The 26,757-nt window shown below is 41.9% G+C and overlaps 2 protein-coding genes and 1 non-coding gene across 16 annotated transcripts in view; 1 reads left to right on the top strand and 2 right to left on the bottom strand.

Moving 5' to 3' along the window:
* Nucleotides 1-670: 670 nt before the first annotated feature.
* LETM2 (leucine zipper and EF-hand containing transmembrane protein 2) lies at nt 671-19,611 on the bottom strand. 9 transcript variants are annotated; one of them, XM_038560065.1, is made up of 11 exons: nt 19,113-19,611; nt 17,963-18,041; nt 16,209-16,662; nt 15,460-15,603; nt 9,941-10,078; nt 9,124-9,324; nt 7,915-8,034; nt 4,342-4,455; nt 2,099-2,191; nt 1,687-1,785; nt 671-941 (listed from the first exon to the last, which is right to left on the bottom strand). In XM_038560065.1, exons 2-11 carry the CDS (start codon nt 18,013-18,015, stop codon nt 879-881), a joined length of 1,479 nt encoding a protein of 492 aa, XP_038415993.1. In that variant the 5' UTR covers nt 18,016-18,041; nt 19,113-19,611; the 3' UTR covers nt 671-878. The 9 variants fall into 9 exon arrangements, 8 of the variants coding, with proteins under 8 accessions (XP_038415993.1, XP_038415992.1, XP_038415994.1 ...); XM_038560064.1 differs by lacking the exon at nt 19,113-19,611 and adding an exon at nt 18,715-19,021; XM_038560066.1 differs by lacking the exon at nt 19,113-19,611 and adding an exon at nt 18,642-19,021 and having other exon boundaries at nt 671-932.
* Nucleotides 16,895-17,006, bottom strand: LOC119869663. Its single transcript, XR_005371755.1, has one exon. It is a non-coding gene; the product is annotated as a U6 spliceosomal RNA (small nuclear RNA).
* NSD3 (nuclear receptor binding SET domain protein 3) overlaps nt 19,312-26,757 on the top strand; it is a 123,973-nt gene continuing 116,527 nt past the window's right edge. For 5 of the 6 annotated variants that reach the window (XM_038560047.1, XM_038560049.1, XM_038560050.1 and 2 more), the window contains exon 1: nt 23,802-24,279. The gene's annotated coding sequence lies outside the window, so the exon portion shown is untranslated. Of the gene's footprint in view, nt 19,463-23,801; nt 24,280-26,757 lie in introns of those variants that run through there. The other variant, XM_038560048.1, reaches the window with a different exon arrangement.

Genomic DNA, 26,757 nt, shown 5'->3' on the forward strand with positions numbered 1-26,757 from the left:
TGCATGGCAATGTATTATGTTTTTTTAGGACTGATGATCCTGAAAACACCGAACATACGTATCTCTGAATATAACACTCGTTACTGGGTGCATGGGGATTATATCAGACTTTAACCAGCCCTATGACTAACAAATGGTCTTGTTTGTGAAAGACAGACCAGAAAAACACACCCAGCACAGACAAATGGTTAAGTCTTAAACCCTTCATTATGTTCCCTGGCAAAATGGTGGCTAATGAAAGCCACATGTGCTAGAGTAGTGGCAGCCTCCCAGATTCCTGCAGCCTCTGCAGGGCCCAGAGGGGGAGGCCTCCCAGCAGCCAGGCCTTTTTGATTGCCATTCTGTTTAACTCCCCATTTTCTTCTCCAAAAAGCTTTTTTCTTCTTTATATCCAGAAAGACCTTACCAGAGAGTACATACATTCCATCCCATAAGGTGCTTTGTTTCCAGGGCACTGTTCCTACTGATGGATCACTGGAAAAGTTAGGTGGCCTTAGTGGGGTTTCAGAGTTTCCAAGTTCTGAATTAAGGAATCTAAGGTGCCAAGCTGATTCCGTTATGCAAAAAATCTCCCTTAAAGGACATGCACACGAATATGAAACTGCTCAAACATAACATGGGGAGGGGGCTTTACACAGTTTGGTGGGATGACATAATGGTACAGAGGAAGTTGGCTTTGCAATTATATTTCTAAATGGTCTGAACTTGGTCTCACTGCTGACATCATCTGGAATGGTTACAAGGCCTCAAAGGACTGCCTCAAGGACAACATGGCTGATCCTCTGCTTCAACCAGACAGATGGTCTGGGCAGTCCTGTATGGAGGCCACCGCCGAGGGCAGGAAGCTGAGGACAGTGAGCTTCATCCTCCAGTAGTCCTTATGCTCCTTTTGAACTAGCCTTGCTGTTCTGCATTATCTTTTGTGATTTGGCCTGGAGTGTCTAGGTACAAAACATAAGTACTTTAGGCCCTGCTCACAGTGAGACTTGAAAGCTGTTTAGAAGTCCTTTTTGTATTAATCAAATAATGACAGACCACAAAATCAAATCCAAGTTCATAATTTACCTCGATAATAAAAATTAAAAAGACCTACAAGCAAGGACCCTGGTGTCTGTGTGTTGGCTGGCTCTCTTTGCTTTGACCTTCTTGGGCCAGTAAGCCAGTCAGTCTAACTCTCCCATGACCCCCTTGCCACTTACTTGTGTCATCCTTCTGCTCTGGCCCCAAATTCTTTCACCCAAACGGGAAAAGTGGATAGATAAGTAATTTCTTATTTACATACATTTCTCTTAAGATTTAAAATGCTTTCCTGCTCATATTTCCTGACATCTGAAGCCTGTGTGAAATACACAACATATGGGAACTATTTCCATCTGGCACAAAAGAAAATAAGAATCTGCCTATATTGTAATTAGCTTCTATACTTCACATGTTTAGGCCTCATCCACGACTGTACTGGGTGATAATGGTTTTTTTTGGGAGGTGTTTTTGTTTTTTGTTTTTTTTGCTTTTGGAGAATTGAGTTTTAAAAATGTAGTGGTTATAAAACAACTAAAGTTCAGCCTACAACTTCCTGTTTGGATGACAGGAAGAAGTGTGCTGTGTTTTGCAATAGTTACAACTCTAGATTGTCACTGCCCTTAAAAATAACTGGAGACTAAAGATGTTCTGTTTTCAGATACTTACAGCTTCTTTAGCGGAAGTGATGGGTCCTTTAGGTAACGAAATAGGTGTTGGTGTTATGGATGATGATGGAACTGGTGGCAGTTGTATAAATTTTTCATCCTAAACATCAGAACTAAGAGTTGGGTTACTGATTTAAAACAAAATGGCTATTTGATCTATAGTCACACTGCTGTGACCACCAGGAACTTGTGACAACCACATATTCTGGCACAGAATTCAAGAGGCTAAAACTGGAACCTAATTACATATAGCCAACTATTGACCTTTCTTAGAAACATCTAATAGTACAATAAATAGTCCTTATTAAAGAACACCATAGTGTTGAAATTCAGTTTCATTAAAAGAGTTAAAAATTGATAACTTATTTTCATTTTTAAACCTAATTAATCAAATGAAAAAGTAATAGCCTAACCTGAGTTCCCTTCAGTGGAGGTGCTAAATCCACCAGCGTCTCTTTAGATTCAGGAGAAGTAGGTGATTCCACAGGAGTATCTGTTATGGGAGACTAGGAAGAGAAATATTTTATACGAACATAAGCTTTCTGCTATTCTTGAAACTCAAAAGCACTTCTACAGTAGTCAATACTTTCTAGCACAATTTGCTTTTCACTCACTAAATCCCTAACTTTTTCCAACTATACCCTTTGTGAGAACATATGAAATATGTCCCTGAAGTAGCAACTTAGTATTTGAGTTTTCAGTGTCCTTTATGTAAAAGTTGTACTCTAATGAGATTCTAGTATTGAAAATCCCCAGTTGGGGAGCTTGGCTGGCTCAGTCAGTGGAGCATGCGACTCAGTTGTGAGTTCGAGCCCTATGTTGGGTGCAGAGATTATTTTAAAAATAAATTTTAAAAAAAGATTCAGTTATTAACAAGCTACTGATCTGCCAATACTCGTCCTGTTTTTAGTCTGAGGAAAAAATAGTTGCCTTTTCTCAATTGCTCATCAGCTTCTAATAGCACTGATATAACTTAGTCAAAATTGATATCTTTATCTTTTTTGGTGTCAAATAAATGATAAATTTGTCTCATTTATTAAAATGGTAGGTGCTGCTTAATAGAAGCTCCTGCAACATGAGGAAAATAGATATGTGATATGTTTTTAGAAAAGCCAGCTCACCTATCTTTAAGGATTATAATTACATTTGAAAATAAATATATCACTGCTCTTTGGAATTAAGTAATTTCTTTGTGTACTGTGGAGGGAAAAGAGCTACATATATTCTAAATTATAGTATATTTAACTTGATGTCTCTAAATTCTTTACAGATCCTAGCATGCTACTTATTCTCATCTTGTATATATAGAAAATATAAGTTTAAAAACATGGATTTTTTTAAAAAGCAACCAATAAAGTGCCTAGGAGCTTGTCATTTTGTTCTTAATTTCTAGGTCTTTGTCTCAAACATTCCAGAAAGCAACATCTGGATAAAGACTTTATGCCCTTCTAGAATAATTCAGCCCTGAGATATTTACTATTCCAAGATATCCTTGCTCCTGAGAGCAGTTGAAGAATGACAAATTTGGTCTGTCTGAAAAATCAAACATAGAATAAGAACAAGGTAGACTGCCTTTCAGAAGATGGTCTGGCTTCCAGAATTGCTCCCACTCTCCCTAGATTCCTTCCCAGGCAGAGCACAAATCTAATTAGTCTCTGGAAATATGGAAAGGCAAAACAAGAGGAGATTCCCTGATGTACATTTTTCATGCTGGACTTCTTATCATTTCCCTTGGCTTGTCCAAGGAATCACTAGCATAACTAAATTAAAAATGACTGGTCCCCACTCCAGAGAACTTAGTTTAATTTACTAAACCACATGTCCAGCATCTTCCACCATGGCCTCTCCTTTCTTGCTCATGCAGATCTTGACTTAGACATGAAGCCACAAAGTAGAGAAGTGAAAGGCCCTATCCAGAGCAAGATGCTCTGGTGATTGGGCCAATCCTCGAGTTTTTGGTAAAATATCAGGAGGCAAAAAAAAAGCTGCCGAATTAAAGGCAACAAAAAATGATCAAGGAAGTTAGTGGAAGGAAGACAAAAAGCTTACATTCTAAATTGGCCTTTCACTGCTTAAAAATTAATAGGAATCTAGACAAATGAAATAGACACAAAAGAATAGGAACCATTCAGTCTCAAAAGAGAGTGGTGAAAAAAAAAAAAAACACACCAGTCTGCTAATGAAGACTAGATAATTAAGGAGAAATAGTAAACTGGATTCCTAAATTGAGCTGAGATAAAGACAATAACCGCCCTATAGCTAGTTTTAACGATTTTTTTTTTTTTTTTTTTTTTTTTTTTAAGGAATTTCAAAAAGACTTTAAAGCCAAATGGGCCAGGGATGCCTGGGTGGCTCAGTGGCTGAGTGTCTGCCTTTGGCTCGGGGCATAATCCCGGAGTCCCAGGATTGAGTCCCTCATTGCGCTCCCTGCATGGAGTCAGCTTCTCCCTCTGCCTAGGTCTCTGTCTCTATGCCTCTCTCATGAATAAATAAATAAAATCTTAAAAAAGAAAAAATTCCAACCAAACAAACAAAACAGCCAATTGGGCCAAATGCCAAAAGACAGTCCAAAAGAAATGTCCACCCTAACTGCAAGAGGAAATAAGACATCTGTGGAGACACCCCCGTTATGGAAATCCAGATCCCAGGTACTCACCTCCCCACTTAGTGGTATCTCAATTGGCTTTGGCTTCACATCTATCAGGTAGAAGGTTCGTGACAGAAGCAACAGAGAAGGAGGGACATTCTCCTTCAGGTGGAGGTCCTGCCACTGGAGAGTGGGAGGAAAACAAAACACGGCAATCTCAGAATATTAGAACTAGACATGACCCACAATCATCTACTGCTTCCCTGGTTTTACAACTTTACATGCTGGTAACCAGCAGCAGGACAGGGTAAGAACACCAGTCCCCTGGCTACTGCATCAGTGGTTGTACTCTGCAACCCCCCTCAAGACAGCTGGATCCTCTGAGTTGGACAGGGAGTGTTCCATTAAGCTCTCAAACCGATTGTGGATCAAGGTAGTGAAATATCTTCTCTTAGACACAGAGCAGATAAGGGGAAAGAATAAGTAAGCCTCACTCATAACCAAAGAAATAAACATTAAAATGAGAATGATTTAATTTTCAAGTACCAAAATAACCAAGCTTTTCAAAAAACTGATAGATAATACATGCACAAGAGAAAAAATTCAAAAAGTAAATAAAATGTAATCAATAACAATAAACCCCACTTCTACTCCTACCCTGTTTCCCTTCCCAGAAGCAACCACTGATACCAATTCCTTATATAATCTTCAGAGATAACCTATGCATATATGAACACACCATTATATGTTTTTCATCTTTACGTAAGGGTGATATATACACACTGTTCTGTCCTTTGCTTTTTTTTCACTGAAATATCTTGGAGATTGATTAATATCAGTAGCTGTAGAGCTGCCTCCTTTTTAACCATCCTTAAAGGATTCCATTGTTGCACAGAAATGACATAATTTGATTATTCTCCTATTTATAAACTTTAGGCCGTTTCCAATCTTTTGCTATTATAAATGGTACTGCAATGGATAATCTTTTTTTTAAGATTTTATTTATTAAAAAAAAAGATTTTATTTATTCATGAGAGACACACAGAAAGAGGCAGAGACATAGGCAGAGGGAGAAGTAGGCTCCTGTGGGGAACTTGATGCAGGACTCAATCCCTGACCCTGGGATCACATCCTGAGCTAAAAGCAGCCGGTCAACCACTGAGTCACCCAGGCGTCCCTGCAATGGATAATCTTATAGATATATGCACAAGTGAAATTTCTAGGTCAAAGTAAATGTATTTTTAAATTTTGAAAGATTCCATGGAGATTTTTATCAGCAATGTGTGAATGTCTCTCTCCCCAACCCTCAACCACGTAGTGTTATCAAATTGATCTTTGCCAACATAATAGGTGAATGTGATATCTCAGTTTTAATTGATCTTATTATGAAGTTAAGATGTTTCATATGATTATCATTTTAGGTTTTCCTTTCTATGAAATGCCTGCCTGTATCCTAACACAGGAATTTCTGAATAATATATAGTGCTGAATATCATACTGTTGGATTATTTTTTTTTATACTGTTGGATTAGAATCCTCACTCCTTTGTGCTAAAAATGGCACACTCTTTCAAGAAATCTATCTGATAGTATGAACCCACTTAATACTCTATGTTCAAGAAATAAATGATTTCAAGAAACTTTCTCTACAATATGTTCATCTACCAGCCAGAGCAGGTCCCACACATAAAAAAGAAATTTGAATAGGAGTTACTCCTTTGAAATACATTGATGCTTTGAAGCATCTGTGGCTCAGTTGGTCAAGCATCCAACTCTTGGTTTGGGCTCAGGTCATAAATTCACGGGTTGTGGGATGGAGCCCTGCATTGAGGCTCCATGCTCAGCAGGGAGTCCACTTAAGATTCTCTCCCTCTGCCCCTCCCAACTCACAAAAGCATGTGTTCTCTCTGCCCAAAATAAATAATCTTAAAAAAAAAAAAAAAAAAAAACAGGGCCCCCCCAGATGGCTCAGCAGTTTGGCGCCGCCTTCAGCCCAGGGTGTGATCCTGGAGACCCAGGATCGAGTCCCACATCGGGCTCCCTGTATGGAGCCTGCTTCTCCCTCTGCCTGTGTCTCTGCCTTTCTTTCTCTCTGTGTCTCGAATGAATGAATGAATGAATGAATAAAATCTAAAAAAACCCCACAACATTGATGCTCTTAGTTAAAACATGTTGTCAGTAGGAAAATATTAAACATCTTTGCCAAAGCTAACACTTTACATTGGCTGGGGGTACAAACTTGGAAAGTAATCCCAGGAGAGCCACCAGGCAAGGTTTAGACCTCCAGATGGACTCACAAATGGTAGGCCTTGGATTCAAGATTTTAGCGGGGCCCTTAAAATACCTAGAGTATGCAGAATTATAAGGTGGTCCAAAATTCCTAGTCCCTAGTGTACCCACATCTTCTCTCCAGTTATTCAAACCCTAATCTAGGTGCTGCTGTGAGGGATTTTGCAGATATAATTAGGGTCTCAAGTCAGTAGACCTCAAAGTAGGAAGTCATTTGAGTAGGTCTTGCCTAATCACATGAGGCCTTTAAATCTGGAGCTAGAGGTCAAAAAGGGAGGGGGAGTCTGAGATGTGAAGCCTATGGTGGGGATGGGGGTTGATGTATGAGCAGCTCTTCATTGCTGGCTTTGCAGATGGACAGGGCCTAGAGGTAAGGAATGCAGGTCGCCTTCAGGGCTGAGTAGCTTGGGGCTGACAGCCAGTGAGGATATGGGACTTCAGTCCTACAGCTGCAAGAAATTAAATTCAGCCAACAAACTGAATGAACCTGGAAGTGGAGTCTTCCCCTGGAGCCTCCAAAGAAAACACAGCCTGTACTTCTGACCGAAAGAACTTGTAAGCTAATACGTGGGTGCTGTTCCCAGCCACTAAGCTTGTGGTAGGTTTTTATGCAGCAATGGATTCGAAGGGATACATGGACCCTGATGTTTGTAGCAGCATTATCAACAATAGCCAAATTATGGAAAGAGCCCAAATGTCCCCTGGCTGATAAGATAAAAAAGATGTATTATACACACACACACACAAACAAACACACACACACACTGGAATATTACTCAGCCATCAAAAAGAATGAAATCTTGCCATTTGCAATGACGAGGATGGAGCTAGAGGGTATAATGCCAAGCAAAGTAAGTCAGAGTAAGACAAATACCCTATGATTTCACTCATATGTGGAATTTAAGAAAGAAAACAGATGCACATATGGGAAGGGAAGAAAAAAGGAGAGAGGGAAACAAACCATAACAGACTCTTAAAGACAGAGAACAAACTGAGGGTTGATGGAGGGAAGGTTGGGGGGCAGGGGGGATGGCTAGATAGGGAACAGGTATTAGGAGGGCACTTACTATAATGAGCACTAGGTATTGTATGTAAGTGATGAATCACTGAATTCTACTCCAAAAACCAATATTGCACTGTATGTTAATTAAGTAAAATTTAAATTAAAAAAGAAAGAAAACTAATAGATACCCTGTCTCCATCAAAAACAAATCTAGCTTCTTCAGTGTCCCACATTTAAATGAGGCAAATTAGGTGGGATGGCTCGCCTGCAAAGTAGAAATCACAAAATGAGGTCTACACATTGCAGGGGACAGAGTTCTAGTGAAAAGGGCCCAGGAGAGCTGCAACTTGCCTCTGTGAGCTGCTGTCTCAGTTGCTCTTCTGTGAGACCCAGGGATCTCATCCCTCGAGCCCTGCAGGCAGCCTGCAGTTCTGACACGCTCAAAGCACTCACCCCTTCTCTCGCAATTACCTGAAAGCAAGGGAGGGAATGGTATTGGATCTTTTGGTTCCAATTCTACCAAATCCAAAATTCCGACAAATCAGAGGAAACACCAAATCTGATGCTTTCACATCAGACTGTCCTCTAATGGTTCAGCAGTTGAAATGAAGGGAATCCTACCGACAGGTATTAATAATATCAGAAATAGTCACAGAACTCCTCTGCAACACTTTGTCACCAAAGTAATCCTCTTCCCTCTTGATTTGCATTTCCCCTTCATGGCAGCTTTAGGATTCATTAGAAAATATTCTGCGCGAAAAGTTTTCAGTGTACCGTTTGTTGTGTGTCCCAGTATCCCCCTTCCCTTACCATCCCCCTACCTCCATCCAGGAATGGCCATAACTCTGGTCCACAAAACTTTCTCAATATAACAAAGTCTCTGCTTGGTGTGACCCAAAACTATGGTACTTCTGGGACCACTATTGTTTATTCCAAAATTCTGAAAGCAATAGCTGAAATCTAAATGAGGCCACAGGGATCAGGCTTTCTCAGTTCTGGGAATCTTGCTCCTTTAGGCAGAAAGCTTTAAAGCAGCTGATTCTGATTCAAGAACCATTCTTTCCATTTTTTAAGGAGTCTAATTAGTAGCTATAATGCCTTTCCTCTATAAGATATCTAGGCTCTGTTTTCCCTCCCTGCATTACATGCTGCCACCCCTTCTTATCGGGCTAACTTACCCAGCAGAATATTTACTTTGGCACCAGCTCTGAGGAAGGGGAGCTGAGATGTGGGGGTAGAGCACTGTCCTTAGCAAGGGAAGACTCAGGAACCTCTGGGGCTGCTGTTCCTTCCTAGTGGGTCCTAACTGATTTAGATTACTAAATCACTAACTGCTAATGAGGGCATTCTCCAGAAAATGCGTCAGAGAACAGCAAACAACTCCTAAAATGAGTAATCTGGGTTCAAGTTGTCATGGTAATGATTGTTTAAACTACTCAATGGTTTGCCAGAACCAGTCCATGAGTAGATCTAAGAGAAGATACTACATTTTATCACAAAGCTATCCTAAGGGATCTCCCATGCCTTGCTAATTCCCTACGGCTACAGTTCAGATCTTACTTCATCATCTGCTTTTATAGACTTTAGTTTCATCAGAAGTTGAAAGCGGAGCAAATTGTTGGTTCCAAAGGACTGCAATTCTAGCAGCTTGCAAAGGGCAACCAGCTGAGGTCGATCTAGGTGCTCCAGGGTTAGCTGATCCTCAAATAGTTTGGAAAAGCGAACTATCTCCTTTGTGCTGGGCTTGTGGCCTGTCTGGACCTAGGTAGTGAAACAAAGAGGTTAAGTAAAATGTATTTCATGGGGCATCTGGGTGGCTCAGGTCATGATTTTATGGGTCGTGAGATCAAGCCCCCCGCTGGGCTCCGCACTTAGAGGAGAATCTGCTTGACATTCTCTCCCTCCCTCTGTCCTTCATGCACACACACTCTCTCCCTTTCTAAAATAAAGAAATAAATCTTTTAAAAAATTATAGCATGTATTCTTAATTGAACCTTCCCTGTAGACTATTTGAAAGACACATCAAAGACACACGTTCATAGATTCTATATTATGTCTGGAAATGGGCCTCATGGTACCAAGAGACGTAAAGAAATCTGTCCAAGTCAGCCCAAGTCGACTGAAAAATCAGGAGTAGTTCAAAAGTTTCACTCAAAATCTACCATTCTTTCCAAGAAGTTATCAATGTCTTCAATAGATGACTGCTTTAAGGTAGGTTTTTCTGCAAACTACCATAAATGTTTGCAATGTTGTAGGCGTATAACTTAGACATTTGCAAGTCAGAGGCTGTGAACAATTTGGCAGATCCATGATGACGTGAATTGTTCATGGAACTGCCAGCCTAGAAGTTGTTTGGTGTTACACAAGAGACTGACACCTGTTTGACATAGGATGAGAACTGTATGGAGGCGTCTCCCAGCTTGGCCCTGTTCCTCCTTGCCATTTCTGTAATTGTTTCTTGAAGAAATTTTGCTAGTTCCAACTTTGCAGCCATTTTCTTTTTCTGTTTTTCCTCCTTAATAACAAAGAGGAGAAAGTTAATCAATCCTTTGTGATTACAACTTCATAAAGATGAGAGGAAAAGAACTGTCACCTTGTTATTGTTAATATTATTTTGCATGTTAATATTATTGCATGTTAATATCATTTTCAGACCTAGTTAAATAGGTTTTGTGAGAACCAGAACAAATAAAAAGTAGCCTCTAATTGCAATTTAACTTCTTAATCTTACCTTTTATTTATTACTAATACAATGACCATAAGTATTTGATAGATCCAAAATGTCCCCTCAATGGGAGGCTTTGTCATTACATAGAATGAGATACTATGGGGCTCCCTGGTGGCTCAGTGATTGAGCGTCTGCCTTTGGCTCAGGTCGTGATCCCAGGGTCTTGGGATGGAGTCCCACACTGGGCTCCCCATAGGGAGCCTGTTTCTCCTTCTGCCTGTATTGCTGCCTCTGTGTGTCTCTCATGAATAAATAAATAAAATCTTTTTATAAGAAAATGAGATACTATCTCTTAGCCTGGTATAAACATGTAGGCTGCTAGTTGAGCCAGCCCCCAGTCCTAGAGTGCCCCCAGATTTTGTGTGTGCCACAAAGAAAACTAGGAAATTAACTCTATGCTAGAGTAGCATACAGTTTTAGTACAAAACATACAATTAACACTGAGTTAAGTGTTATACCAGGAACAAAGCACTAAACAAAAGAAAAATAAATGTACATTCCATTTATTTATTTATTTATTTATTTATTTATTTATTTATTTATTTTTAAAGTAATCTCTACTCTTGAGGTAGGGCTTGAACTCATAGTCCCAAGATCAAGAGTTGCATGCTTTACTGAGAAGCAGTCAGGCACCCCTTAAACATATACACTTAAGACACATTGTTGACAAGTATTTCTAAATCCCCATTATCAGAAAGGTGGTGTGATAGCATTTTCAAAATAATCATGGTCAGGGACTCCTGCGTGGCACAGTCAGTTAAGCATTCATCTCTTGGTTTTGGCTTGGGTCATGATCCCATGGTCATGAGATTGAGCCCTGCATCAGGCTCTGTGTTCGGTGCAGAGTCTGCTTGGGATTCTCTCTCCTTCTCTCTCTGCCCCTCCCACTAGTTCTCTCTCTCTCTCTCTTTCTCTCTCAAATAAATAAATCTTGGGATGCCTGGATGGTTCGGTGGTTGAGCATCTGCCTTTGGCTCCCATGGGGAGCCTGCTTCTCCCTCTGCCTGTGTCTCTGCCTCTCTCTGTGTGTCCTTCATGAATAAATAAAATCTTTAATAAAGTAAAATAAATAAATCTTTAAAAAAAAATAACCATGGTCAGGACTCAGGGGAATGGAGAGGAATAGGATTCTCTGTATTTTTAAGTTGCCCAAGAGATTCCAATGATCAGCCAATCATAGCAATCATTAATTTTTAGAAAGATCTTAGAAAACTCAACCAAAAAAATCATTCAATGACAATGGCAATACCATCATTAGAACCCATTCAATCACTATATCCATTAATCACTATATCCATAACAACTATATTCATTCATCTATTCATTTATTTATTGAGCATCTACCTTGTACTAGGTGCTGGGGATAAAATGAACAAAAACAGGTAAGAATTCCTACCCTCATGGGACTTCTAGTCTAATAGGAAAGACAAACATTAGTGACTAATGATAATTCAGTAATTCCACAAATTAAAGTATAAGTACTATGAAAGAAAAATGTAGAGGTGCTCTGATCTGATGTAAATAGAAAGTTCTGCTTCCTCCTATCCCCTCTCCTATGACCTCCTTTCCTCCACAACCACCAGTGTCTCTCATTTTCTTTCTTTTTTTTTCAAAGATTTTATTTATTTATTCATAGACACACAGAGAGAGAGGCAGAGACACAGGCAGAGGGAGAAGCAGGCTCCACGCAGTGAGCCCGATGTCAGACTTGATCCCAAGTCTCCAGGATCACACCCCAGGCTGCAGGCGGTGCCAAACCACTGCGCCACCGGGGCTGCCCTCTCTCATTTTCTCATTTGCTTTAGTTCATGGAAAGAAAAAGAGAATGTATTTTCTAAAACTGTGGCCATGATGTGTGTGTATGTATGTTTGGGGAATGAGTGGTGCTGAAGAAAGAGGAATCTTTAGATAAATCACTTATTCTATTCCCTCAACTTCCTGCATTCATGAACACATTCCTTGGAATCCCATGGTATTAATTCTAGGTCCTGATTACTTTAAATGTAAGTAAACTAAACCACTGCCAGTTAAATATTGCAATATGATTCTATCCCTTACCTGTATCTCAGATGTATCTTCAAGTTTTTATTCCTAATGCCACTTTCATAATTTAATCCTCTCTCTCCTGTGCTACTGTAATAGCACACCAGCCGGTTGTCCTCCTTTGGCTCTGCCCTCTTCAATCCTTTTAGCCAGCAAAATCACTTTTTCTAAAATATGATCTAATCATGTTACCCACCCTCTGCTTAAATTTATCTTCCATTATTCACCATGGTCAAAGGCAAAGTCTAAATTCCTTAGAGTGGTAGACACTTTCCAACCTGACCCCAACACATCAATTTTGTCTCATCTTTCCACCATTGATCCCCTTGTATTCTCTGCTTCAACCACAAAGAAGCACTAAGTGCCTCAGATTATGTCACACTTTTTCACACAATTAAGCCATTTTAAGTGCTACTTGTTCTATCCAGAAAGCCTTTCAGATGCTGTGGCAAAACTCTACCATTCTTCTAGTCTCTGTTGCATAGTTACTTCTTCTATGAAACATTACCCAATCTGATATAAAAGCTATCCTGGTTGTCCTCTCATTATGTGTTTGTGCCTTCAGATCTCTGTCCAGTAGAGTGGCACAGAATGGAAAGAATGAAGGGGACCACCTTAGTTTTTCCAGCCCACCACCTTCACAGTGACCATCCAATGAAGACCCTGCTTCTCTAGGATACTCTTACGCATGAAAGGGTCTGGCTAAATCATGCCTACTACTCAGCTAGTCACTGCAATAACAGTTGATTTCTCTTTTCTTTATTTTTTAATGGTGAAAAACAAGTTAAAATTCATTGGAAAGGGAGTAGATTTTCAACAAATGATGCTAGAGAAACATGGTATCCATATGCAAAAAAGAAAAAAATTACTCTCGACTCTGATGTTCCACCTCTCACCAAAATTAACTCAAAATGGATAATAGACTTAAGTTTATTTTTTTAAGAAATATTTTAAAAAATTTTTTAAGATTACTTATTTATTTATTCACAGAGATGCAGAGAGAGAGAGAGAGAGAGAGAGAGAGGCAGAGACACAGGCAGAGGGAGAAGCAGACTCCATGCAGGGAGCCTGACGTGGGACTCAATACAGGGTCTCCAGGATCACGCCCCGGGCTGCAGGCGGCGCTAAACCGCTGCGCCACAGGGGCTGCCCTAATAGACTTAAGTTTAAAACTCAGAACTAGGGGATTCCTGGGTGGCTCAGCGGTTTAGCGCCTGCCTTTGGCGTGGGGCGTGATCCTGCAGTCCTGGGATCAAGTCCTGGGATCAAGTCCCGTGTTGGCTCCCAGCATGGAGCCTGCTTCTGTCTTCTGTCTCTGCCTCTCTCTCTCTCTCTCTGTGTGTCTCTCATGAATGAATAGATAAAATCTTAAAAAAAAAAAAAAAAAGCAAAAACTCAGAACTATAAAACTTCTAGAAGAAAATATAGGAGGGGTGCCTGGCTGGCTGACCATGTGAGTTCAAGCCCTACATGGAGTGTGAAACCTACTTAGAATTGAAAGAAAGAGAAGAAAGGAAAAAAAGGAAAGAAAAGAAAAAGTAGGAGAAAACCTAGGTGACCTTAGGTTGACAGTGAGTTTTTAGATACAACACCAAAAGCATGATCCAAAAAAACCCCCAAAAAACAAAAGCTGATAACTTGTATTTGATTAAAATCAAAAACAGTGGCTCTGTGAAAGACAGATAAGAGAACAGACAGGCCAAAGGCTGTGAGAAAATATTTACAAGATACATATCTGCTAAAGGGCTTGTATTCAAATATACCAAGAATTCCTAAAACTCAGCAATAAGAAAATGAACAACTCCATTAAAAAGTAGGCAAAAGGGCAGCCCTGGTGGCTCAGCGGTTTAGCGCCTTCAGCCCAGGGCCTGATCCTGGAGATCCAGGATCGAGTCCCACGTTGGGCTCCTTGCATGGAGCCTGCTTCTCCCTCTGCCAGTGTCTCTGCCTGTCTCTCTCTCTCAGTGCCATGAATGAATGAATAAAATCTTAAAAGAAAAAAAAAAAAGTAGGCAAAAGACAGATACATTCCCAAAGATATACAGATGGCAAACAAGCATATGAAAAAATGCTCAATATCATACATCATCAGAGACTTGTAAACTAAGATAACAATGAGATATCACTTTACACCTTCAGAATGGCTGATATTCAAAGCACTGACAATACTAAATGCCGATGAAGATATAGAGCTACAGGAACTCTCATTGCTGTGGGAATAAAAATGGTATAGCTACTTCGGAAGACAATTTATTTTTTTTACAAAACTAAACATATGGAACTCCTGAGTGGCTCAGTGGTTGAGCATCTGCCTTCAGCCCAGAGCATGATCCTGGAGTCCCGGGATCAAGTCCCATGTCAGGGTCCCTGCATGGAGCTTGTTTCTCCCTCTGCCTGTGTCTCTGCCTCTCTCCATGTCTTTCATGAATAAATAAATAAATAAATAAATAAATAAATAAATAAATAAATAAAATCTTAAAAAAAAAAAACTAAACATAGTCTTATCAGTTATTACTTTTCTATGTATTTAGCAATCCAAATAAAAAAAAAACCTGCACACAGATAGTTATAGCAGCTTTATTCATAATTGCCAAAAACTGGAATCAACCATGGTATCCTTCAACAGGTGAACAGATGAACAACCTGTGGTATATCCATTCAATAAAATATTAGACAGCGATAGAAATGAGCCATGAAAGGACTACACACTGTATGATTCCAACTATATGACATCCTGGAAAAGGCAAAACTATGGTGACAGTTAAAAGATCAGTGGCTGCCACTGGTTGGAGGAGGTAGAAGGAACAACAGATGACATATAGGGCATTTTTAGGGCAGTGAAACTATTCTGTATGATGGTGTGATGGTAGATACCATGACATTTTGCATTTTTCAAACCCAACACAGTGAAGCCTAATGTAAAATATGAGACTTAATTAATAGTATCTAGATATTGGTTCTTTAATTGTAACAAATAGATCACACAAATGCAAGATGTTAGTAATAGGGGAAATGTGGGGAGTTTCTGGGGACCCTCTATACTTTCTGCTCAATTTTTCTATAAACTTAAAAACTGAAGAATAAAGTCCATTATTTTTTTTTTAAGTTAAAAAAACCCTACATACCTTTTTGGATTCACTTTCAAAAGTTGATGGTAACATCTCTGGGAAGAATTTCAGAAATGCTGGTAATAAGAATTCCATGAAGGGTACAATTATGAACACCATAAATGGAACCAGGCGGAAAAAATCGGCACAAGTCCTCAAGAGCTAAAGAATTAAATGCATATGCAGTATTCATTATTTCAGGACATGACCAAACCAAAAATACGAAATCAAAAAAGCCTGCCTTGGTTGTTAAAGTGTTAAACCCTAGACAGATCTTCTGCAGCTGTTAATAAAATGGAAAGGTAGGGTCTTCCTCTTCACAATCGCCCTAAAGTAACACCTTTGGGATATCTTCAAGGAAATCTATGACAGTCAAAAAATATTGCTGGCATTATTTATTGTTAGCTTTCATCTATGTCAGGGGTCTGTACCTGAATAGCACAGTATCTGTTAAAAACTGATTTTTCAAATGTATATGCTTAACATATTAGCAGTAGTTTCTATTTCAGGTGCACAGGTCAAACCTGAAGCTTCTCAACTCTTTGGGGGAGATTAGAAAACACAATTATAACCATTTTATGGGTAAATATACACAAATCTTGAGAATCTTGCCTAAAGCTGTACAGTTCATCAGTTTCAGATAAACAAGAAACTCTGGTTCTCACCATCAGTTACTATTCCTACTTTGGGGTTTTAAGATGAGTTTAAAACTTGGTTCCCAAATAGTTCATTTTTAACTTTTTCTTTCTCAAATGATTCTCACCTACCCTTCGTCTTTCTCGTCTGGTCAGCACCTGTCCATGCAGCAGCCTCCAAACCATCCTGGCAGCAACTTTGGTGTCAATCCATAGCAAGTAGAATCCATTGTAATAATATTTCAGTTCATCCATAATTCTTTGTCTATAAGATCGCTTTTCTTCCTTAATCTTTGTGCCAGTTCCTTTTGAGGGCTGAGGGCTTGTCACCTGTGGCTTTTTTGGGGTTTGATCCAGCTGGGGTTTACCAGGGACTTCTTGTAACCAGCAAGTTGACGTGTGTAACTTTTGTATTATTCTAGTTCGTAAGTAAAGTACTTTATTGCCTGACTGATTAGGGTAGGAGTACTTCTTGCTTACATAGTTCTTCATATATGTTTTACTTAAATGAGAATCTGGCAAGTGAAGATATGCAAATGATGGGGAATAAGAAGAACTGGTAGGATGGACAAAATAGCTAGGGAATCTGGAATAAAGAGCAACATCCTCTGAGTTGAGCACATACTATTACAAAATTAAAAATGAAAGAAATAGATATTTTATCTAGTCAAAATAAACAATGGTTGTTAAGCCTGTATTTTAAAAGCAGAGGATATTCATTAATGAGTGAAATACAACTTTTTACCCCTGTTAAAGAACAGTGTGCTTTATGGTTGAATGATATACTCTATGAGAATTATTAAAAAGTTAATTACCAAAAATAATTGCTATGTTACAAGTTAGAAACTCTGCAACTATTCTTGCTCAAGGGCCATGCCAATCTTCTCTGCACTGTTCCAATTTTAGTGTATGTGCTGCTGACACGAGCACAAAACTCTGCAACTATATATTTAAAAATCTAAAAGCAAACATTTTCCCCCCATGGTTGTGTTTCAAAGTGTTCTCTTTATCTGCTATCATAAAACAGGTGGAACACTTGCATCTTTGGTTATTCTGCTAACAGGAATATTGCTTGAACAAAACACTTCATCGCCTCTGTGGGGATTAACCAACCACATATAATACCGCTTTGTCTGTGTAGTGCCCATGGACTCCCTCATATGAGAGGCATCTTTGGCAGAAATACCCTTCACCTATGATTCCTCAAGACTGTTAGGAATAAGGATTAAAATTGGGCACCCTAAGCCAGGGATCTCTATATTCTCGTTTTGCAACAGCTCACAATCTTCAGTTAAATTAGCACATCACATTGTTTGAAAATAAAAATAAGACCCATCTAGGCAAAGAAGTTCCTGGCAAAGACATTTCTTCTGGCAAAGAGATGGCTTTTCCATTCTTTCAGGCTGTTTTTGAAGCACGCCAAGATAAAACACTTTTTGAAGGGCCAAAAGAGAAAATGTACAATGTATCTGGAACATAGTAAGTTCTCAATAATATTCTTTGTAATAAATAAGTGATAACAGACCCTACTAGGATAGGTATGTGCCCTAGGACTGGCTTGTTTGCCAGCCATTTGACTCATTTTTATATCTAAAGGCTTCACACTACATTCATCAATTACAGAAGTGTCACTCTAAAACCATTACACCTTCTCTCTTTGCTGTGCCATACATCTACAAAATTACTCAGCCTGAGTTCTAAAGCACATAGAAAATTTGGGTTAAGTTTAAATACAATAAAATGTCAGCTTCCTAAAAATCAGTATAGTTAAAGCCAATAGAGATTTAATTTGTTGTGGAACAAGCCTATCCTTTTACATATATCTTTTTCATCTAGAAGAAAGTTCATAAAAATATTGCAGGGGAAGAGGGTATTCCATGGCTTACCTTGTTCGGGCAATAGATAAGATTGTTTTATAACTGTAGAAGGCCATACTCATATGTTTCAACTAGTCAACATAGGAACCTAGACAGAAGGATTAAGTAAGCAATTTAGTATTTTAAAAACACATCAATTATAAAGATACCAGGATTTCAGAGTTTACTATTGCAAGGTGGAAAATTTCCATATTCCATTCAAGGTGTAAAATTTCTCTCAAGTTCATTTCCAACAGTCCTGAATGTTTTCTCATCTTGGGTTTGAGAATGGTACTTTGAGATCCCAACAAATAGAAATGATCTCTAACATCATGGTCCCCATAATCATGATATGGTGTTCAAAGAACTTTTTATTTCTTGTCTATAATACCTAATAACCTACTTGAATGGTTTGCCAGGTATTTCACAAGCTAAGCAATGCACACTTAATAGTAGCCTAAAAATACAGGTAGAATAAAGTAAATAGTCTGGATCTGTCTCAGCATTTTCCCATATTTGGCCAAGTTGCCCCAAACTTTAAAGATTTAAAGTAGGTCTGCCTGGCTGGCTCAGTTGGTAGAGCATGCGCATGAAGCTCGATCTCAGCGGGATCATGAGTTCAAGCCCCATGCCAGGGGCAGAGCCTACTTTAGGAAAAAGTACTCACAAACCACGGTTATGTAGCAGTGAAGATAAACATGGTACCTACTAATAATTCAAACGGAGATAAATCAGTTTTCTGTGCTGGTGATTCTCCAAAGAGTCCACACTAAGCTTTATACCTTTCAACAAGCTTTATCAAAGCCTTTCTCCATCCTGTGGCCCTTTCCAGCCAAGGGCAGCCAGGTGTTTGGTAATATGTCTCAGCGTCAACTCTGCTTCCCTGCAGCTGGAAAAGGCGTCGACCAGGGAGCTCTCCTGCACGGTTTAAACCTCAGCCACAGAGCTGACATTTTGAACGGGAGTTCAAATAACACTGGGAACCTGGAAAGCCAGGCTAAGGGCGGGCGGTCTCCTGCTGGCGAGGGGCCGCCCCAACCCGGCGGTGGACCTGCTCTCCCGCCCCGGGCGCAGCCCCAAGCTGCAGGGACCCACCTCCGAGGCGGGGACGGCCGGGAGCCCCGCCCGAGCTGCCGCGCCGCCCACGCCCACACGCGGGGTCCCGGGCTCCCCGGGTTACCTTTGCTCCTGGCCCTTGACGACACAGGGGCCCAACGCGCCGTCGGCTTCCGCAGCCGAAGGCTTTGGTGCGCGTAGTGTGCCGGTGGATGGAGTTGTGGCGGCGGGGTCGGGTCGGGGTCGGGGTCGGGGTCGGGGTCGGGGGGTAGTTCTTTGTGTGTGGGTGCGGGGATGGTGCAGGCACCCGGACCACAACCTTGTGGGCGATCCAGGTTTATGGAAGGCAGACGAGGAGAAGCCGGGGGCGCAGGCTACGGAAGAGAAAGGAGGAAGCGAAGCACGGAAGGACGGGGGGATGGAGGTTGAGCTGCAAAGTTGCGGGATGGCAGGGGCACGAGGTCAAGGGCTGAGGTGAGTGCGGTGGGGAACTGGAAGCTGTCGGGAAAATGGGGCGCTGATGGGCGGAGGACTCCGGGGGAAAAAGGCAGGCCAGGTCCACCAAATAACAGCCTGAGGACTTGGCCCGCCCACCGCTACCCCCTCGGACCCGCTCCCAGAACGGCGGCCTCAGTCCTCCAGTCCCTTCCCAAGCCCCCTCCCCCAGCTCCCCAGCTAGAAGGGCCGCAGGCCCTCTCTATGGCTCCACCTCTTTCCTCACTCCTTACGTCACTCTGAGTGACGACACCGCCGACCAATGAGCTCTCAGATTGTGGAGCGGGAGGGCGTCCTTCGCCGTGCAGCCCTGCAGACTGCCAAGGGCCGGTTCCCACCCGCCAAATGACCTCTCTACTGGGTTTGGTTTCGGGAGAATCTGTGTTGCAGGGGAGGGCGAGACTGACGTTTTTCCGTCTGTCCACACTCTGTAGGCTGTGGGCTAACCTCCTCGAAAATCCTCGTTGAAGGCTAGATTAAAGAACCTCTTACCCTGATAGCGTAATATGCTTGATAGTCGCCATGGTAACCATCTTAAAGTCACGAATTACATCACTTTGATGTGCTCCCGCACCCCACCCTCGGCCCCTCCAAATCAACCGCTGGGGTTGGGGTGGCGCGGAGAGGTCTGCGGAGAGGAAGCTGCAGAACGGGCGGGAATGGTTAGGAAAACATCCTTTTCCTTTCTCCGGGGCCTAAGAGTGGAATGCTTTTGAAATCTTCATATGGAAATCTGGATTCCACTAGAGTAATTTGTTTTATAAGTGCTCTCTTTGGGATGCCTGCATGGTTAAGCTCTGCCTTAGGCTCAGGGCGGGATCCTGGAGTTGAGGGATCGAGTCCCACATCCGGCTCCCTAAGGGGAGCCTGCTTATCCCTCTCCCTTTGCCTATGTCTCTGCCTCTCTGTGTGTCTCTCATGAGTAAATAAATAAAATCTTCTTAAAAAATAAGTGCTCTCTTCACATATATTGTTTATGATCAGTAGTTTGCATAGAAATCTCAAATAACGTTTAAGATGTGTATTACAGTAACTGCGATTACGTAGGCACTGCAGGTTTGGGGCACTTCCGTTCCTAGGTTGGGTAACTGAGCCGTCTTGGAAAAGTGAAGGATACAGAAATGTTCTCACTCTCCTGTTATCTCTACCCATCCATTTCATCTGGCTCTAGAAGGAAAACATTTTTAGGGGCTCTGCTGGAACTAACACCAGGCAACAAGGAATCGCTTTCACAGGGAGAATACTTCTCTTACCATGTGAGCTGATTACAGACCTCACTCATCGGGGCTGCACATTTGTAAGAATAAATGATGGCGGGTGGTCAATTTCAGGTTTTTGGTTTTTTAAAAAATGTAGACTGCTTTTAATTCACAGCGTTTTTCAGCTAATAACCAAATTGATCAATGTTAAATAGGCAAAACTTTTCAGTTTGGCCACTAGAGGGCCGTTTGTGCACGTCGGATCCTGAGAGTTTCTACATAAAGCTTTCACTTCACGTTTTCTGTTTACTAGAATTAACAAAATCTACAAAGCTTTGGTCTTGCCTTTGCCTCCCTGAAAACTCCCGATGGCAAATTTTGAGCGCTAAAAGGCTAGTTATAATTTTTACATTAATTCCATAAATTAATCACTGTACTATCATAAACATGTACTTTTCTGGAAAAGATCATAAAGATGCAAAAATATTCCTTTCAGTTCCTGGGAGACATTTTATACCAGGAAATATTCTTATTCATGCATTGTATTCACTTACAAACAGGCATAGTAAAGTCATTAAGTATTCATAAACCAGGTGAATGATTCCAAGCTCAGTATTGGAAAGATGAGTTAGATTTTCTACTACAGTCATATGTCAGCAATCCTGTTCTAAAAGGGGAAGGGTAAGAACCTTCCTATTGAAATTCATTTTTTTAAAAGCAATGTTTGCATTCTGCTATCAGACCTGGCAATTTTTTTGATTTTCAGGATTAAGTTATTTATCATGTAAGTTTTTAGATATAATCTTCGGAGGGGAAACAAAAAATTATTTTCTCCTTAACTCTGGCCCTGGGTATTGTGTTGGATTGCTGCCTTGTTTGCTCATTTTGTTTTTTGTTTGTTTGTTTGTTTGTTTGTTTTTGTATTTTAAATATTTTATTTATTTATTCGTGAGAGACATACAGAGAGAGAGAGAGGCAGAGACACAGGCAGAGGGAGAAGCAGGCTCCATGCAGGGAGCCCGATGCGGGACTCGATCCCAGGACTCCAGGAACACACCCTGGGCTGCAGGTGGTGCTAAACCGTTGCACCGCTGGGGCTGCCCTGTTTGCTCATTTTGTATGGAGAACAGAAAGCATGATCTGAACGTCATTAGATGTTACATGCTAAAAATGTAATTTTAATGGTCATTTCCCTAAATATGGCTCAAGATCAAAATATCATTAACCGTATATTTTTAATGTTTTGCACTAAGAGATTATATATCTACTTCACGGAACTTTAAACTCTTGTCAGCCTAGAAGCAGATTAAAATAAAATCCCTGGGGACAATTAACCAGCTTTTCCTCAAGGGGAAAATCCAGATGTCAGGTTAAGGCAACAGTCTATCAACAAATCAAGGAGTATACAGGAAGGTGGAGAGGAAGGATGATGGTAGAAAGAAATCACAGGAAAAAAAAAAAAAACAATTTAACCTCTCTTTTGAGGAGACACAAACTAAAATAAACTCAGGGGGCCCCCTTTTAGAGGTCTGTGTTCTAAAAAAAGACCTTTAAAATAAACAGAAATGTGTTTTTATTTATTCCTTTATCTTTTGGTACTGCACAAAACAGGGACTACATAAGCATAGGTTTAGAAATAATGATTAATGAGAGTGCTTAATTCTCAATATCATCTGTAGTATAATTAACAGGGTTATGTTTTTAAAAACCTGAAACATGCAGCACCTGGGTGGCTCAGTGGTTAAGTGTCTGCATTTGGCTCAGGTCGGAAACTCGGGGTCCCGGAATCCAGTCCCTCATCGGGCTCCCCACAGAGAGTCATTCAAATAACTGATCTGTAGGAATCTTTTAATTTCTTGGTTAAGTGGTATTTAAGGGTAAAGATATCAAGAACTTAATGTGGCCATGCCAAACAGATCCAGAACTATCATGTCGGTGCAGAGTATAATATCTAGTTGTGACATGGCTTCATTATCCTCAGAACAGAGCACAGAGGTTTCCTCATCTGGTCGCTGCTGCCTGCGTTTTCTCTGTACATTCAAGTCTCTGCACTGCAACGTTCTAAGTCATCACCACCAGGCCCCAGGAAACATCACCAAATTTTGCAAGCTCCGACAAGATTACTTTCATGTGCCACACTTTCTATCGATTAGCATGCATTTCCTAGGAAGGGGAGGGCTTCGAGGGTTTCAGAGAATTTTGACTCCCCTTTTCCTGCTCTCATTCTTGTGCGAGCTCTGTCGAGGATAAGCGTCCTCCCATCCCTCGAAGCGAAGGTCTGGCAGCGAGCAGCAGAGGCCCGGGCACGTGACGGGAACGGAGCCCTCTGGGTCCCCGGGGGTCCGGGCTGCAGTTGGCGCTGACGTCCTCCTGGTTACCCACAAGCCTCCGGGCCCGCAGCGCGAGCAGGAAGAAGGCGTGCGGGGCCGGGTGGCTGCCGGGGAGCTCAGAGCTTCCTCGCAGCGACTGAGACGCCGCCAGGGCTCGCGACTGTGGGGCGAGACGGGGTTGGGGCGGCATCCGGGATTCACACTCGAGGCCAGAAAACACGGCTCGCGTCTGAAATTGCTGCTGCGGTTTCCAGACGCAGACCCCCGTGAAATAGAAAGCTCTGACTCTGACAGCTGCCGGACAGAAGGCGGCCAAGGGGGCACACGAACTGTTCTCTTAACCCGGCACTCGTTAGTAGGTTATTTCCAACACGCAGGAAGTGCGCGGCAGCGTCACTGGGGAGCAAGCACCATATGGACCTCAACGGGTGCTGTTATTTAACAAGTCTCGAAGAGCACGCACGAACCCAATTTTACCTCACAGGCCCAACCTTTCACCTATCTTCTGGTTTTGTTTTGTTTTTTTACTCTTCTTTGTAGCATTCCTTCCTGCCTCTGCCTTTATCGCCGGCGGTCTCACTCTCGTCTAGACTCTCTCGGGCCGCTCCTCTCCGCCCCGCCGACTATCCTCTTCCTCCTTTTGCCCCCCTTTGCCCCCAACCTGGGACTGCATTTCCCGGCAGGCGCCGCGGCCAGCGGCCAATCAGGGGCTGAGGATTTGGCGGCGGCGGCGGCGGCGGCGGCGGCGGCGGCGCTCGGAGAGCCGGGTGGGGGGACTTTGTGCGCGGCGGCGGCGGCGGCGGCGGCTGGAGCGGGCGGCGGCGGCGGCAGGACGGAGGCGGAGGCGGAGGCGGAAAGGGACCAGGCACTGATCGCTGCGGAGAGGCGTGCGAAGGCCAAGTCGAGCCCCGAGGACCCTGCTGCCCCGGCCCGGCCGCCAGCCACAGCCCTCTCCCTGGCAGCGGCGGCTGCGCGGCGACCCCCCATCCCTCCACCGCCCCTGCCCACCCCACCTCCCGCAGCCTTCCTCCTTTTCGCTTCACGCCCGGCCCGGCCCGGCCGCGGCCCTCCTCGGTGTCGGCAGCCATGGCAGAGGCGTCCGGCGCGGGGGAAATCTAGCCCGGGGATTTCATGCGGCCTAGCTTGGTTCCGTCTCCTCCCCCCGCAGCCCCGGCGGCTGCCCGCACCCTAGCCCCACTCCGGGCCTCCGTGTCTCTCCTGTGATCGTACTGACACGGCCGGGGGGTTAGAATGGAACAAACTGAAGGTAAAGTGAATGCGTATGTGTGCGTGTGTTGGAAGGAAGAGCTAAGGAGGGAATGACGAGGAGGGGGCGACCTAGGGATGGGACGCGCGGGTAGAGCGAGAGACCTGAGCAGGGATGGGAGGACGGGAGGGTGGCCGGCAGGGGTCCAAGGGGAGCCTAGAAGGTAAAGCAGAGGGCCAGGTGGGGGGTGTGGAGGGTAGAGGGAGGTGGGGCAGGGGAGGTAGGATGGGGAGAAGAGATGAAGTGGCGCTGAGCTGGGAATTGGGAGTAGAGGTGGGATGGGGGCGGGGATACAGATGGAACAGGGGAGGGACAGGGGAAGAGAAGTAGAGTTAGGTTTGGAGAAGATTAGAGACCTGGGTGGACTGATAAATAGGGAGGTTTGGGGGTGCATTGTGGAAACTAGAAGAGTCTGGGGGAAGGGGTGGAATTTGATGGAGAGATGGGGCATCAAGAGAGAAACGAGGGAATGAAAGTGGAGGAAAAGGTGGATTAGGAAAAGGGACAAGGAATTGTTGAGACAGGATGCATACAGAGGAAGATAGGAAATTGGAAGACCTAAGGTTGGTGTTGGGAAGGAAATTAACTGAATGCTGAAAAGGATGAGAACTATCGACCAAGCATCACAGAGTGGGAGGAAAAGAAGGGGAAGAGGGTTGTTAAAGGAAGAGAAAGCCTTTTGTTCCTGTATTTCTGTGTGTTCTGGGCCTTTTCTTTCAAGGCTAGAGAATATAGAAGCTAGTGGTTATGGTGTTGTGATTGTTGTGAAATGGGGAGGTGTGGGTTTTACTGTTTTGAGGGAGGAGGAGATATGTTAGTGTTATGGTAGCAAGACAGTAGAGACATGGCCATAATCTGATGGTTTTGCTGAGGGAGTGAAGACTGTTCAGATTTAAAGGGGGTAGGGGCAGCCATGTTTGCTGCCAGGCACTGCAGTGTAAATAAATTCCTTCTCTCCGACATCAGTATGAATCTGGAAGGGGCCAGTGCAGATTGTTAACCCCCTTTTTTTCTATTCGTGAACTCTTCCCATACATCTTGTGGTAATTTAATATTATTCAAAACCACCAAAGGAGGTAGTGATGTTTTCCATCTCGTATGTTTTGCTGCTCCCCCACCCCCTTTCCCTCTTCCTTCTGGTTGCAAACAAGGCATGCTAATGAACTGCAGTGTAGAATTAACCCTTTTTATAAAGTTGAAACTATATTTTTACTAGCTGAAGGAATCGTTATTGTCATATTTCAAATGCGATCATAAAAAGTCCTAAATATTGAAAATTTGTTTTAGAAGCCTCAGAAGCAGTCAACATGTTTTCTGAAATTCTTTAAGTAAACAAGGAAATTGCATTGGTTATTTTTCTTGGGCTTGTTTTCTTGGCAAAGCACTGTGTGGGGGTGAGAAGGGGTAGGAAGATCTGCTTGTGGTAGATTATCTGCTTGCTGTATTTTGAATGTTGGAAAATTAGAACTATATGTATTTTAAAATGGTATTTCTGGTAACTCATGCTTATAGGAGGTGATGGGTGTGTTAAATGTTTTCTTTTTTTTATGCACTCTCTCTCCTCCATCCCTTCCCTTTGCCTTCATATGTCCAGCTCATTACAATCTCCAAATGCCAGTTCAGCACAGTGCAATGATCTATGAAGTAGGCATGCAGTTCTTAGAGTCTCAATGAGCTGCCAGGTTTTTTTTTGTTTTGTTTTTTGTTTATTTTTTGTTTTTTGGTGGGAATTTAAGATTACTCTTAGGAAAGCTACAGTAACTCTTTAATGTATCAAAATGTAACTACTTGGGTACTTTGAAATTGTTACTGTTCTAAAGGTTTAAATCCTGACAAACTTAACATTAGATAAATTGCTAAAAGGGGCCTATTTGCTTTTCATATTGAAAAGGATTAAGAGTGTGTGTGTCCTTTTGTTTTATAATTGTAATTGGGGTAATCCAAACTTTAATCTATCATATTGATTTTGAAACTATTCTCTAATACCACAAAGGCCTGTTAAAACTGTGCTGTGATGGACTCAAACCAATTGTACTACATACTGATTTAACCTATTTTAATGCAACATCCTTTCAGTTGTTATAAAGAAGTTTAGGATGTGTTCTTGGTGTGTTGGAAAAATGAAGTTGAATATTGTTAGAGTAGTACTTTATGAGGGTATTTTTAGTTTAAAGGCCAGATTTACAACTTGGAGTATTTTGATTTGATAGTATTCAGTCTGAATTTTTAAAAATTCTTTGAGGAAAAGTTTCATTCAAAAAAAGCCATTCAATATGCTTTTTGGAATTCATGGATTTTTCATTTTTGTCTTCCAATCATTTGACATGTTATTTGTAATTAATTGGTAAGTTGTGCGCATGAACTACCAGTGCCATAAATTTTTAGGAAAATGAGAAATTGTTATATGTTAAGATAAGAAAACACTCATGTTGGAAGCTTGAATTACTTAAAAAAAAAAAAAAAAAGTGTATTCCTATG

This window comes from Canis lupus, chromosome 16 (assembly GCF_011100685.1).
Source record: "Canis lupus familiaris isolate Mischka breed German Shepherd chromosome 16, alternate assembly UU_Cfam_GSD_1.0, whole genome shotgun sequence".
NCBI lineage: Eukaryota > Metazoa > Chordata > Mammalia > Carnivora > Canidae > Canis > Canis lupus.

Coding starts and splice junctions, on each gene's coding strand:
- LETM2 (XM_038560065.1), bottom strand. CDS start 18,015: ATGAGTATGGCCTTCTACAGTTATAAAACAATCTTATCTATTGCCCGA. Junction 15,604..16,208: donor CCAGACGAGAAAGACGAAGG/GTAGGTGAGAAT, acceptor TTAATTCTTTAG/CTCTTGAGGACTTGTGCCGA. Junction 10,079..15,459: donor TTGAAAGTGAATCCAAAAAG/GTATGTAGGGTT, acceptor TTTGTTATTAAG/GAGGAAAAACAGAAAAAGAA.